The sequence below is a fragment of the Chrysoperla carnea genome, chromosome 2, assembly GCF_905475395.1.
Source record: "Chrysoperla carnea chromosome 2, inChrCarn1.1, whole genome shotgun sequence".
NCBI classification, from domain to species: domain Eukaryota; kingdom Metazoa; phylum Arthropoda; class Insecta; order Neuroptera; family Chrysopidae; genus Chrysoperla; species Chrysoperla carnea.
Genome location: NC_058338.1, coordinates 73,734,571 through 73,750,834, shown reverse-complemented (window position 1 = coordinate 73,750,834; position 16,264 = coordinate 73,734,571). Strand labels below are relative to the sequence as shown.

The 16,264-nt window shown below is 29.1% G+C and overlaps 1 protein-coding gene across 1 annotated transcript in view; it reads right to left on the bottom strand.

The window, feature by feature from the left end:
- Window positions 1-16,264, bottom strand: part of LOC123294251 (LIM/homeobox protein Lhx1-like) — a 320,182-nt gene that overhangs the window by 240,930 nt on the left and 62,988 nt on the right. The window contains exon 2 of the mRNA XM_044875370.1: window positions 7,506-7,543. Coding sequence (XP_044731305.1) covers window positions 7,506-7,543 — 38 coding nt within the window. The remainder of the gene's footprint in view (window positions 1-7,505; window positions 7,544-16,264) is intronic.

Here is a 16,264-nt window from a genome sequence, read left to right as displayed (position 1 = left end):
TGCTCTACTCGACCTATATTTTCATAAAAAATTATCAAAAATCATTTCTGTTTTTCATAAAAAAGGTCTATATCAACCGATATGAGGTTGTCTCAACTTCATCGCGAGAACATATATGGCGAATGGTTCCGCGAATGTGATACAACTACCATACGGGCTTGTGTGGTGAAGTTGACACAAACGCATGAGTTGTCTATATTAAAGTAATTCACTGTCTAACAAATGTCAAATATTGTTGTTTTGAATTATATTAACATTATGACAAAATACAGATGTGATTGTCACAAGTAACTACACGAGCAGGTAAAAAAAAAAGTTTTATATCTGTTAACAGGTTTATTTAAAAAAAAAAAGTCGGATTTGAACCAGTAATATACGGATTACTGTTGATTTATGTTTCCTAAGTCTACAGCTTAACCAACTGCGCTATCGATGCTTGTTACATCGAAAAATATATTAAATCTTATAAAAATAATCAATATGTTTATTTCAAACTCTCTGTTAACTGGTAACAACAATCTTCATGAAGTTGCCTCAATCACATATGGACTAGACATCATAGATATGTTTTCGTACTAACCGAATTCTTCATTTAAAGCAAACGTAAAGATATGGTATTTGAATTTGTATATTCGCTTTATTTACACGATTATATTCCAACTAAGTACAATTTTTTTTTCATCAATAAAATGCATGTTTTTAAATTAAAATCAATCTCTTTCATAGAGGTAATTATTATGGTTTTTTTAACTTCAGTGATTTTGTATCAATGAATTCATACTTTTTTACATTCAATCCCATGTTATTGTAAATACGAATATTTATCTGTACTTGTTCCAATCGTTAGGCAATTATTTGAAAGTATTATTACTTTATTGTCATTATTTTAATTTTTTTTAAGCTTCACGGATAGCTAGCACATTTTTGTATCCTTTTGCCTATCTTTGTTTACTTCAACATTCAATTAAACTGAGTTAAGTTACAGGCACAGAAACCTGTAAATAACCCGTAGATAATATTTAAGTACAACGTAATAAATGATTTTGATTGAAACGAAATCTGAAAACATTATCTTATTTTACTAAATATTATATTAACATTGAATAATAATATCATAATATCGTATAATACATTCTATAATATAATGTGATTGAACTATTATTACTCATGTTATTATATTATATTATATTATATGTATATAATATAATGTTATTATAACTGTGGAATCATTTGATGATGGATTCAGTAGTCATTGTCAATTGTATTGAGGTTATGGAGCGAAAGAACTGATAGTGATGCTTATAAAGGAAATTACGTCACACGCTTATTGAATTCTCTATATAAATGGAGACATACATACATACATACAAACATGATAATAGATAATATGAGGTATATAATGTTCTTGTATTGAGTGTCTCAAAAATTGATGGGGAATATTTCTTTTATCGAGATAAGGACGCTCCATCTGAATCTCATTTCCAGGTCAAAAGACCTACCTTTGCAAGTCTTTTTAACAAAATATATAACTTTAAGTAATTATTTTTCATAATATGGTACACTTTATTTATAACATGCAGTCACAGTTAAGGATGTACGATGACCAGGGCAACTTTGGATAAAACTCTTGATTGTTTTTATATGAAGTTGGACTAGGCCTATATCAATTCTGTAAATTTTAGCGGGGAGGGGCTCCTCGGTTATTTAAATAAATAAATAAATGAAAAGTAGGTATATTTAACATTGGTTTTTTGGTAAAACGGTAGACGGATGATATTTTTTCATAGATTTCTCCAAAATTAGTCGGTGGAAATTCAAAAAAACTCTTTTAATTAAAGCTAAAACCTTAATAAATTATTGAAAACAAAAAACCCGTTGTGCCAGATTAATTAAGGATGTATGAGCACGGTAGTGGGCTCACAAATTAAAAAAAGCTAAATATATTTTCAATTTTGATGGTGAAATATGATATAAGTTGATAATATAAGATGAAAAATCGGAAATTGTAAATTTTGTAAGTTTATTAGGTTTCGATATTTCGAAAACCGAGGCAGATATCGCAAAATTTTATCCTAATTTTTTGTCTACATTCATGAAAGTATAAAAAAATTCATCATCAAAGTTGAAAATAAGGTACAAATAATTTCAACCCTAAATCTAAAATTGGATTGGTGCTCGAACTACTTAAGAATTTGCTTCATGAAAATTTTCATTAAGAGAAAATCGTAAGAAATGAATTCAGTGAATGGCTATCTTTTGTACTTTTGCTTCCATTCTATAGGGAAGACGATACTTCTCAGGTATATAAATTTTGGAATGAAAGTGCTTCACTGTAAATAATTTAAATGATTTTAATAATTATTAACTGTAAGTTTAGTTTAGTTCAAAGACAGACTTTCAAATATCATGTATAATTAAAATTGAAATTGATTGCATGTAACATTATTTATACACCCTGTTTATCTTAATGCGTGTAAGCATCAACATCGATTATCGTTTTATCGCAGCTGATTAAATTCAGTCTTTGTGTTCTATTTTCATTTTGACAATGATAAATTTAGTAGAAAACCAAACTTAACCTCTTTCGATGTAGAAAATCGAACTTCGAACACTAAAATATTTTCCTTTAGCCACGCATAACCTTTTTCGATCCAATCTTTCCATTATGAAGCCTAAAAATTCACGCCAGTTCATAGTCTTTGAACATTTTTTGACATTTATCAACAATTTTTGACAATTCTTTCTAATTTGAACTGTACTTGCGCTGTAAATACTGTACACGTCTAAGCTGTACGGTCGCTTTTGACGTCTAAATATGAAGAACTTTGGTACACCAATAGGTGAATGATTCGAACTCGCACTTACATGTTTTGATATACAGAAAAAATACTGAATTCAAGTAAACGCGATGTTCTTATATAACAATTTAACATTTTTTGAATCAAGATCTAAGCACTTAATTCAAGAAATAAATAAGAATGAGAGTACTAACTACCTCTTGTTACAAGCTTTTTTTTAGTTTCACCTGTCCGGTTGTCTGTCTGCAATCAAATCTTGCAAGTCAAATTGGACCCACTTCCCGGTTTTCGATTGAGCTGAAATTTTGCATGCCTATTTAGTTTGTGGCGTCCTGATTTTCCCATCGCTTCCTCCATATTTGATATATATACTTTTTTTTTAATCTTAAATTTAAAATTTTAATAAAAAATATTTTTTAAGGGACAAGCTTTTATTGTACCTACTAAAAGTTATAAAATAATTTTATCTATGAGTCACTCATACCAGACTATTTGCTTGAAGCGCTTTATATCAAGAATGAATCGAAAAATAATTAGGCATGTGGAGTAGATGAGACGTTCCGATTCTTTTTTGATATTTTAAATTGAGCGCCTCAAGCTTTTACAAATAGTCGGGAATGAGTTGGTCTTTCTTACTTTTTCGAACAATAAAAGCTTGTCCCTTAAAAGGTATTTTTATTAATTTTTTTTTATATTGTGTAATAAGGGATTTTAAATTTTAAGAATTTTACTCGTAAAAAACTCGATACAGCGAACGCAATTTAGAAAAAGTAAAATAGAGGTTTGAGATTAACTTCTCTTATTCTATCAACGTAATAGGTATTTATGTAAAGGAAATGTTATTCAATTTACTCGATTTTATCAAACCATTTTTTTTTTTTTTTTTTTGTAAATAGGACATTAAAAACGTATTTTACACAAAATGAAACATTAATAAAAATATGAAAAGCGCATCATGTATGTTTTCACACTTTATCAGTTTTATATAATGTATACATATTTTTAATGGGAAAATTCTTGGTATGTAATAGTGTACATCATATCTATATATTTATTATAAATATCAATGTGTTTATACCTCATTTTTGTTGAAAATGTATTTTCATGGAAGGAAACTGTACAGTTAACATCACAAAAAGCTATTCATTATGAATGAAAGAATGCGATCTTTAGAAATTTTAGCAACTATAGATCGGCAAATCACTTTTAAATCGTAACAGAAAAGAAATATAGGTTTTTAATTGTAGCTCGAGTGCTTGCATTTAAAAGGATTGATAACAAAAAATGTACCATGTAAAAACAAATGTTAGAAAGTTTCCAACTGTCAAAATAGTTATAAAATGGAGTGTAAATTTATTATTTTCGAAAAGATTTTTGAACCTCTGTGACAATAGCAAACTTATTCCCAATTTAACATAAGCAGCACTTGTTTCCGGTTTTTTGCTGATGGTTAGGCTAGGTTATATTGGCTGTCCACGAAGGACACACTTTGGCTATAGAGCCTATTTTTTTTTTTTTTTTAAATTTATATATTTTTTATTGATATACAAAAAGCAAATCAATTATTACAAAATTACAGCTTGTGTTCAGAATAGTACAAAATTATAAAATATGTATTTACGTAAAAATTTAAAAAACAAATTAAATAAAATTACATAAATTCTTTATAATTTACTAATTAAAAGTCAGAATGGCTCATATATACACTTTCATGTTTAAATGTGTGTAAAACAACAAACTTGGTCATCAAAACAACAAACTTATCCTCTTCGATAGTATGAAATTTGTATAAGTCGGCACTACTCCCATAGCATGTTTCGGTCGACTGAATAGAGAGCTTTTTTTTTGAGTCAATAAAACAACAGTAAAGTTTTCGCCTTTTCATTGTTAAACAATTTTTCATAAGGGCATCTATTATGACTATGTTGTCCATAGTTTCATATGATGCCCTAAACATATAGAGCCTATTGTGAAACCATTGTGTGTTTTACCACCTTGCCGCTGATAATTTCATTTATCAGCTGCTCGATTTCTTCATGCATATACCAAGCACTACATCAGCCCATCACAACTATTAATTAAAATAATTTTGTTGCGACGGAATCGAACCCGCTACCCTTTGGATACCGTGGACGGAATTGGTTACGCCTTAACCAACTGAGCTAATAGAGCGACCTCATTGCTGATAGTACCATGAAAGGTCTTGCATACAAATAAATTTCAAACAATTTTTTTAATAAATTTAACAAATTTCAATAGTGTTTTTTTTCAAAAAATATTGCAATCTTTTATACTTCTCCAAACAACCATCCCAAAACCCAAACCTCAATTGATGATTATGACTACGATGATGAGGCATCTTTTTAAAATGATATGTTTGTTCAAACAACATCATTACACCAAAAATGTATGCGTGTATGAGTGGGAGTGTCTGCGTTTGTATGTGGTTTTTATGGGATTCGACATTTTGTTGGGTTTATTAAAACTATTACCTAACTGGTTATATGATATCATTATTATTATAATTCTTTATTTTGTCAAATCTAAAAACATTATCAAAAATAGTAAAAGCACGAATTAAAGTTCTATCCACATAAAATTTAAAATGTGTCATATTTTGACAATTTATGTAAGACATGATCGGAGTTAGACTTCGAGGGAAAATAATTTTAAGAGAACCCTAAATTCTCTGTTTTAGTTCGTGGGTAAAAGTGGTAAAAACGTTACCAATTCCGTTCGCGGTTTGTCTATGGTAGTGGGTTCGATTTTCGCCGACACAACAATAACAATGTAATTAAAGAGAATTGAAAAAAGTACACTCGAACCTGAACTCCAACCCGGATTCATGTCAAGCGCCCTACAAATTAGGCTATTCGAGTTCTAGAATGCACTTTGCAATTTTTTTAACTCAATATTATTTGTTTGTTTACTAGACAAGATATTTGTCAATATTTAGTTTACGCCTGTATATATCATATTACATCAAATATAATCGAATAGACGGAATAGAAGGTGTAAATATCTTATGCATGATTAAAAGTAAACAAAAAATAATAAATAATAAAAATAATTTATTTAATTAATAGTTGTGATGAGCTGGTGTAGTACGTGGTATATGCACGAAGGAGGTGCACTCAGCCTTTCAAAATAATTGTGGCATTGAAAAGGTGTCAATATAACCTAACCTAACCTAACCTAACCAACGAAAAAAGACGACGGTGCTCAATTCAATCCGCATTTTTAAGTGGACATGCATAGCTTTTTATCAGTTACCTACTACGATTTCGATAGTTCATCTTTTATTTAATAGCGAATACTTCGAAGTTGGAAACAAATAAATTTGACTAAATTTTCATCTGTAAATCGATTCTTATGTATGTTTATCGATTTCTTCTGTATTTGTAGACCCATTAATTTAGAAAAGGTATACCTACTTTCAACTTCGTCGTATAATTTTTTCATTAAAACTTTTTTAATTGTTTTTATCATATGGGCTAAAACGCGTAATTGACTTTGTTTGAAACGTACGCAAGTGGACCTAAACTTGCTAAGAACTACAAAATATCAATTTTTTGCACAAAATAGAACAAAAGAGCAAAAAATAATTTTTTAATACCGACTCCCATCAATAATTTACTTTTGAGCGATTATGCTCATATGATTTACACGATTTTTATAGTCACCTTAGAAAATTTTTCATGTAAAAACAAATGAATCTTGATGATATTGTATCGTGTATTTTACCAACGGGGAAGGAGGACTTTTGAGTTTCTTATAGAGCTTTAAGGAAACTTTATGAATATAATATAGGTAGCAAACAATATGCATAAAATATGTATAGGAAGGTTGTTATGGTTAACCAATCTTTTAACTAATGACCGTAATATTTCTTTAAAATGAATTAAGGAAATTTCAGATGAAAATGTTTTCTTGGGGGTTTTAGGTTATGAACTTTATTTTATTTAAACTATTTTTGGGTTATAATTCCTTCATAAAGCTAATTACGCCCTTTTATTTGATACCTAACACGGTATCAATAAAGTTCATGACTTAAGGTTTGTAGAGGGGGGCCTAATCAATTCAATGTGGTGTGACATAGTCTACAACCAGCGATCGCTTTCAACGAGTTCTCATTATGATAAATAGTCGTGAAGTTAGGAGGGAACAGATGGACATACATACATACATACCGGTCAAATACATAACTTTCGGTGCCATTGGGTCAAAATTCAAATAAGTTCATCCGTTTAGTACCTACAATGCCACAAACAGACAAACGAAAAGGCTGACAGACACCCACATGCACTAGAACTTCCTCCTCTTGTGTTGGGAGTCAATAAACCGATTTATCCTACTTAGATAACTTTCCTCTAGTTAAATTGTTTTGGAAAATGTGTAATGAATAATAAAATTGAAAATAGGGGGAAAATATCTTTTTTCTGCTTGTCTAAGCAAATCAATTTAAACCGTTCCAACTCGAATCTAAATACCTATCGATTTTATTAATTATTATTATTTACTCACAATATATTATAATTATCATTTACATAATAAATATACAACCTTCATTTTCTCTTTTCTTATTTATTTGGAAAGAAAAGTAATTAATTTCAATGCATTCGTTCATTCATTATTATTTTCCTCATAAATTTTCTCATTTTCTTTGAATATTAATGACGTAAAATAATTTTTTTCATTTAAACTTACCTGGCTATTAATGATTGCTGTTTTTGATATGAATATATCTGAAATGTATAAAAAAAAATTAATTGGAAATTATGTTCACAATAATTAAGGGTGTGGCTAAGTCAGTGACAGATTACGACGCCTCATTTTCTCGCGTCTAACTTTCAAGGCGTTAAATTATTTTGTCTTGATTTAAATGAGGATCAAGTTCGTGAATAAAACTAAAAAATATTTTTTATTTTTCAGATCCTTTATTACGTAAATATTCGTAAAACTTTATTTTATAAAAAAATAAAGTTTTACACCCCCCCCCCTCCTCGAAATTGTCAGAATTGATTTAGAAACTTTACTTTTAGTTTTAGATTTAGAGACTTTAGAAAGGAGAAATTCGTCAATTATAAACTGGTAATGAAATAAAAAATTTACCAGCCCCCACACTTTAAAAGTGCCAATCTCTCAATACCGACCTTGCTCTGTATTAACTGGTTATCTAAGGTATTAGGTCGACATTTGTGATTTTGAATTGAGAAGTCCGCATTTAATAAATTTATAACTTTTAAATACTACAAAGCAGTCGGGTAAAGGCGATCTATTTATAAATATATATATTATATATATATACAATACAATAATGATTTATTTACATACACATAGATATAATGTTTTTGGCGTGTGTATACACGTATGATCACAAATGAATGGCGTTATCGAATTATCATAACGACCGACAAACGGGGTTCACAGTTAATCAGATATGAAACCGCAGAGAGAATCGTTCATTATATTACTAAGCTTTATACATCTACGTGTACATATGCATGTGTATAATATGTGGAAACGACACAACAACTCTGATGTTCCGTCAACCGGACTCAGTCATATATATTATATATATACCATCTTCATACAGAATGCTAGGGAGTCAAATATCGATTTTCTCCTAAATTTTAATCCTTTTAATTTCAACAATCTTTTAGCAGAAATTTTAAAAAATGAATAACTTAGCTAAGCTCTTAAAAGCTGTGTACGTATACTATTATATTTGTAATTGGAACTATATTCCTTATCGTACCTTATGATTTATTTGGTTGGGAGATTAAAACAAAAAAAAGTGCAACAAATAAAAAAGGCCACAAAATCCGGTTACTTAGGAAACTAGATTCCTAGGAAACTAAAACTTTTTTAATATAATATTTATGATTTTTCATTAAAAAAAACAAAATTATCAGAAGTTATTCATAATAGAGATAATTTGAAAGAAGAACAAGTAAAAATTTTATGCTATGAGATCTTAAATATCTTGATCAAACAAATTATGGATAATGTACGCACAAGAAGTATGTCTTTTTTAAACTAATGTTAAAATTAATTCATAAAGTATAGAATTAAAGTAGGTGTAATATTTAATTAAATAATAAACAAGTTTTTGATTCCTTAAATTAATTCATTAAATTTTCAGATTTACCAATGCACAGATATGCAGACAGTATCGTAAAAAACTATTAAAAGAAACTAATTACACTAAACCTGCAAGATAGCGTACTGCAAAACTAAAATTTATAATAAATTGAAAATATACAATAAATATTTTCAAACAATTTTTATCCTGTTGTATATTTTCATGTTTTTTTTCTTCATGTTTTTTTATAGCAAATCTGCAAGTCGCGCTGAATATTTTTAATGATATAGACAGATAAAAAAAGAACAAAATGATCTTACAAAATTGAACATGTGCAAAAATAATGATTCAAGCAAGCAAAAATCAAAGCAAAGTTGAGTAACACGGTAAGCGCTACGTTTATGATGTACAAAGATACACACTCTTTTTTTAAATTCATTTAGTTTAGAATATATATAAATCCAACGCCACGCTTTTGAACTGCACACTTAAAATATAAAATTATCTACTACTGCTTTGCTTGTATACCTGTTTTACTGGAATAGTTGGGAAAAATTTTGTTAAAAGCTGGTGACTCCCATAAAACAGACCCCTGATTGTGTCTCTACTCCATAAAATAACTGCCCATGGAGGAAGCATGTTATCTCTTCATTTTATAGATGTGTATATAAATCACTAAGTGAAAATGCTATGTAGAGAATTTACCCATAATACGGGTATAGTACTAGATAATACGTACTATTCGTATAGTAGTGTACCCATTAACTAAAGTCAAAGTATTTCATGTGAATATAATTTAGTTATAAATAAATATACTCATTCGATGTAGTCAAACGTTTCGACATATTTGTGAATAATTACTATTTTATGAATACGGGTGAATTCAAATATTTAGTGCCTTTGGAAGAAGGAAAACGAATCGCAGCTACCATTTTTGACAAACCTAAATTGCATTTTTTTTAATTTTATAATTTATAAAATACTCCAAAAGGTTCTTAGTTTATAAAGCCAAGTAATGGCCAACAGCGGCAAAAATTGCTGAATGTAATTTAACTTCCCTGTGCTGTTTGATTCAAACCATGCATATTTAAAAAGAAACATAGCACCACCTGAACTCTTACATTCCAACTTTTATAATCACACTTCGCTCCATATTCTCGTAGCCAATAAGTTTAAAAAAAAGTTTATAATTCAATTTTCTTATTAATTTATTAATATAAAATAGTTAATAGGTAGTGACGTTTTGCCACCCGCTGGAGCAGTGAGCCAATCAGAATCGCAGTAAATTCGCATTTTTCAGAATGTTTCTATGGAAAATTACATTATAATATATTAAAAAACAAACCATTTATCATTCTGCATGTTATTTTATCATTTCTCCGTGTGGTGGCGTTGTTAAAAACGATGTAATTCACTGGCGATGTTTCTAAACGTCACTGGCGTTTGTTTAGAAAATTGTTTGTTTAGAAAAACCATTTTCAATTGTAAAAATATCATGAAAAAAAAAACAATCAAAAACAATTTTTTTTTAAAATTTTTTCCTAGTAATTTTCAGTAAAAATTAAAAAACATGCAAGTTCTCTATTACAGTTATTTAGATTTCTCTCTATTTATTTAGTGAAAACCCACCGTTAAAGTTTGACATATTTAATTTGTTACAATCGAAATATCGATATTTAACAAAATGTATATATATTTTTTAATTAAATTTTTTAATGGAAAATTGTTAATTTCTAACAAACTACTAACAGATATTTTCCTGAAATTTCGTTTGAAAACCCTTTAGTATAAATCCCAAAATATAATAATGCCTATAAACTAAATGAGAAAATATATTCACAAAATTACATTACTCCTAACAGAAGTGTCTACTATCTAGTAGTGTAGTACTGATATTTACATACATGGTATTTGATTTACAGATGATATAATAATTATAATCAGTATAGTATGATGTCAGTAACATTTACAATTTACAGTTAATAGTAACACCAAATATATATAATATGTACGGTTGTAGGTACTTCTATACTGTTATTATATTATAGAAGAGCTTAGTTAGGTTATCTCATATTGAATAATGGGTTAGATATATATGTTGTATATGTTACAAAATTGTAATTGAAATAACACATTTATTATGTAAACTATGGTTGGTTTAGAAATATAGTCGATTATCAACAAAATCGAATCTTATAAAATTTCGAATATCTTGATAATTCAATTTTGTTTCAATCTCGCTAACTAACATTAAAGGGACCTAAAATGTTGATCTTTATATCGAAAACCGTTATAAGCGATATATACATTTTTGTATTTAAGTGAAAGTATACACAATAGGTGCACATTTTGGTCAAAATTTACCGCCTGAAAATATTCTTTAGATCATTCTGATCAAAAGCTCTCGCTGCCACAAAAACTTTAAAAAGCGAGCAGTTTTCGAGCTACATGCGATCAAAGCTTCGAATATGTAATAGTTTTAGTTTATGACTAGGAAAATTGCTGCATTATTTTCAAACCACCCCATAATATTTTTCAGATCATTCTGATCAAAAAGTCTCACACCACAAAACTTTTTAACGAGTAGTTTTCGAGCTACGGGGGACCAAAACTACCTATATCACGAGGAAAATGGCTTTCTGTGTAAATTTTCCAAACCGTCCTCAAAATGTTCTTCAGATCATTTTGATTGAAAGCTATGTGGAGCTTTAGTTGCCATACTTCCAAAACTAATCATTAAAAAATTGTATGTCCGTGAAGCATTTGATCAGAACGATCTGAAGAACATTTTGGGGGCGGTTGGAAAAAGTTTTACAAAACTATTTTCCTAATCATATACTAGAACGATAATATTTTTCGTATCTTGATCGCCCGTAGCTCAAAAACTGCTCGTTGAAAATTTTTGTGATCGTGAGAGCTTTTCATCAGAATGATTCAAAGAACATTTTAGGTAGGGTTAGAAAGTTTCACAGAAAGCCATTTTCCTATCCAATATTGTGGGGTCCTTTAGAATTAATGATTTAAACTGCATACCCAACGTTTACCCTATATAAAGTTAACAAAGGGAAAATCATGAAATCCCCTTCGAGCTAATAATATTCTTCTTTTGTCGCTGGGTGTATAGTAAAATATCCAGGCACACAAAGTTGACAAAAGATTCGTAAATAACACTCCAAATTAAACTATGTCTGAATAGTTTAGTTTTTGTCATTAATTCGAAATTTTCAAGTGTGTTGGGTGCAGTATAAAATGCATGTCGGTAGTTTTGAACTATCTACATTTCTGTACATGAAGTATTTATATGGTTGGTACAATTATTATTGAAACTAGTAGAATTCAATTAAAATTCGTGGAGTATTATTTAACTATGTTACAGCAAAATGATACAGTATTAAATGTATCCTAGAATAAGTGAATCATATTTCACCTATAACATTAATTAGCATACACGACATTTTAAAGTTATTTCAGATTGGATAGGGAATTCAATTATTGGCAATCGTTTTTAGACCGATAAATTACAAGATTTTTATTTGGTACGATTTTATTACCTAAAATATTTTGTGTGTTTTGCCATATATTGAATAACTAGCTTGATACCCGCCCACTTCACTGGGCTTAAAAGAAAAAAACACCGCTTTATAGCCTCCACCTCTCTTGATCTCACTTATTCCCCTTCTATAACATAATTCTTTGACCATATCAGAAAAGAAGGCCATGAATTGTTTGACATTTACTTTTGTAAATTTTTACAGAAATCTTTAATTTATGGTTTAAAATTTTTAATTTTTTTTTTTTTTAAATATATCTTTTAAGTATGGAGGGAAGTGATTAGAATAATCATCACTGTATACTAAGAGTGTCCAAAGAAGAGAGAATTTTACGTCAAGCACGAAGTAATAACAGTAAGATAGGCATCTAAACAAGTTGTTAAACAGGTAAGAGAAGTATTAATATCATTCCCAATTGATACGCTAGCGCTATTTTGGTGGGTTTTCAAGTTATAATTTGCTCCTTACCGCTGGAGTCTCTTTCAGTTTCCCTCCCGCATAAGATAGTTCTCCTTATATCTACCCTCGCTGCAATGAGCTAATGAAAGTGCTTACATAGTTCTTAATATTTTGTCTTTGTGTGACATAAAAGTTTTTGCTGATAAAGCGTCACTCACTGCACGAAAAAACCTGCAGTGTCACAGAAGCTTCTTTCTGTCAGAAAATCCAAAATTAAGCGTATTTTTTCCACTGTTGTGATTGATGTACGATAAAAATGTCTATACAAATTTTTAATAAATCAAACGACATAAACAGAATTATAATTAGCTTTCAGAATAACATTAGTAATTATTAATTAATGCTTATTAATGTCAAAGTATGACCTTAGCACCACCACTGTGATAATAATAGTAAAAAGATCTTGTCTAAAAAACTCATGCTGACGATGGCTACCTTTTATACGAAAAATATATTTAGGATATGAATATTTATTCAATAAGGGTGAAAATACATCCCAAGAAATTCAAAAAAAAAGTAGGAGAAAATTGATTGCCCACAGAATTATGAAAATATCATAAACAATCTGTTTTTAGACACCATTTATCCAATATGGCAATGTGTACGAAGTGACATAGATGGTTAGAAAATAGCCCATACGCTCAATTAAATGGTCAAATTTTGAAGCTCTGGGAAAGATTTCCAGGAGAAATTATCAAAGAAATAAGACTAAATTTTTTTGTGAAAAATATGTATTGTAACTTATTGAATAAGATTTCAAAATAAATGTATAAGATTTAAGGTTTTATTTTATCATATATCATACTTTTTTCTCTCTATTGGTCTACAATGATATTGTGTGTCTGATGAACTTTGAACGAAATATAAAAAGTGTTAGTCATATAGCATACATCAATTTCATATTATACCCGTATTCCCATGGGATAATAATCATTGGCTCAAGGAACTACACAACACTAAATAATACAATAACTATATATAATGTGTTGTATAAATATACTGCTGTTTGGTGTGGCATTTTTCTAATATTTTATATTTCTGGAATTATACAAAGTATATAATAATTTTTGAATTATAAAAGATGCACAAAATGGATTCGGCTAAAAACTTTAGTTACGTTTTGCCTACGTTATTACAAACACTATTAAGTCCCGAGCTCCGTTCATTGATCAAATAAAAGCATCATGTTAGTTACTTTTGTGCTTTCGATAGTGGTTTGAAATCCACATTTGCAGATACCAGCCAAACAAATATATTAGTTCAGGCCCCTTATTAGAAAAAAAATCTTCTTTAAGGTACACACTTTGTGACCATGGGGAATGGGTTCGAAATAATATCAAAAACAAAAATCCATAAAAAGTTGCACTAAAATTTGCCCCGGAAAGATCTTTCTTTGGCGGGTTTTTTGAAAAATTATGAAAAAAGGGCGGTTTTTTGGGTTTTTTGAGAAAAGTCTTCATTTTCACTGATAACAATAAATAAGGATGTTAAAGATAATTCAAAAATACGTATTTTTAGTCCATACTCGAATCTGCATTTTTATCGGTTCTCTAGCTATAAGCAATTAAATTAATTTTTTTTTAAATTGACGAATTTTTTTCTAGGAACGGTGAGGGTAGGGGAATAATAATAAAATGAAAAAGTAGCACTTTTTATGTACTATTTATGATATTTATTTCGAATTTATATTAATAATAGTAGCGGGTCTATACCGGTTTGTTTTTGAAAATTGATGAACCACCGCTGACAATTGGGCGGGTTAGCAATCAATATGAATCACTCAGGCCAAAGTATGACTAAATATCGATATAAAATCAAATTTTTTTATTAACTAGCCTGCCAGTAACATCATTGGGGAAGTTTCAGAACAATTTGTAATTAGTTTATGCTAAAAAACTTGGCGGTATGTAGAAATTTTTTATTTAGTTTATGCCCATAAATTTGTGTTGGTATGTGGAAATGACAGAGTCACCGAAAAATTCATAAATTAAAGGACGCTTACAAGTTTAGAAAATGTTGAAACATTGGGGGCTCATGAAGAAAAACTTTTTTGAACGTATTAGACACTATTACAGACTTTTACTTCATATATGGTGTTGCCAATGAACAGATTATCATAAATATAAACAAAGAAAATCGTTGAATGATTACGTTGAAAAGCTATTTTTAACGGTATTATTGACAGGTAATATACAAATTTAGTTACTTTCTTTCGAATATTATCTCCGCGTAACTCAACTAACCAATTCAAAAACAGTAAAATTTTTTAAATACATAAGCGAAGAGTGTCTATAATACAAACTTTTAGATCATACTGTATGTGCAATTTCTGTGAAACAATTCGGTTTGAATATGATAATGAAGTAACTGCAGTAATATACTTGCTTTTACAATAAAATAAACAAAAATACTATATCATATTTCTACAAATGAAATTGCGGAAAAATTATGGTGAATCATTGCCAAATAATATTCTCATATTAAAAATAATTTAACTACTATGTAGAAAAAGTGATATATTGGTATGAGTTTAATTAAAATATAAACATTATATGTGCATTGAAACAACTATGCTGAATTTTTCTGAACGCTCTTTAAGAATCGCCCTGATGAAATTCTAGTTTTACTTTTTTATGGCGCCTCTGTCTACAATTTTTACCCTTCCTGTGTTTCGGAATAATCCAAATTTTTGCAGAATATAAAAGATCCTATCAGAAAGCTATAGTCAATCAATCTTATAGTATGATGAAATTCGAAAATAATATTTGAAATTGGAATATTTCTGATAAAAGGTAGATTTTTCTCGTCAGTTCTAGAGGTGTTTTGTACTCTTTGAGTTAACTTTCATCTAATCATCTAATTGTACCGTAAAATTTAATGTTAAAAATTCGTAAGGTATTGATTATCGATATCAATTGTACGAATAGGGAAAATATAAGTACATAATATTGGATTTCTGACCAAAGTTTTTAGAATCATTTTTTCTTAATAAAGATCGATAATATTCAGTGGCGGAAAAAGGGAAAAGATTAAAGAAAAATGGCCCGGTGGACAAAATCTTTAAATATTGCCTTTTTTAGGTTTTGTTAATTACTTTAGTTTTCCTTTAATGCAAATTTGCCTTTTCTTGCTTTGTTTTTAGTCTTCCTTAATGACCTTCGTGCCTTCTTACATAAAATTTAACCTTTTTACGCCTTTTTTTTTATTTATGGAAAATGCACTTTGGACTCCTTGAGGTGCCCTACTTTGAGGTTCAAGTGGGAAACTGCTCATTTGCCACCCCTCAAATCCGTAACTAGCATTGTTGTAAAAAAACATAGTACTTTCTCTTGTACAAAATTTATATTTTTCGGCAAGTCTCGTAGGTATAC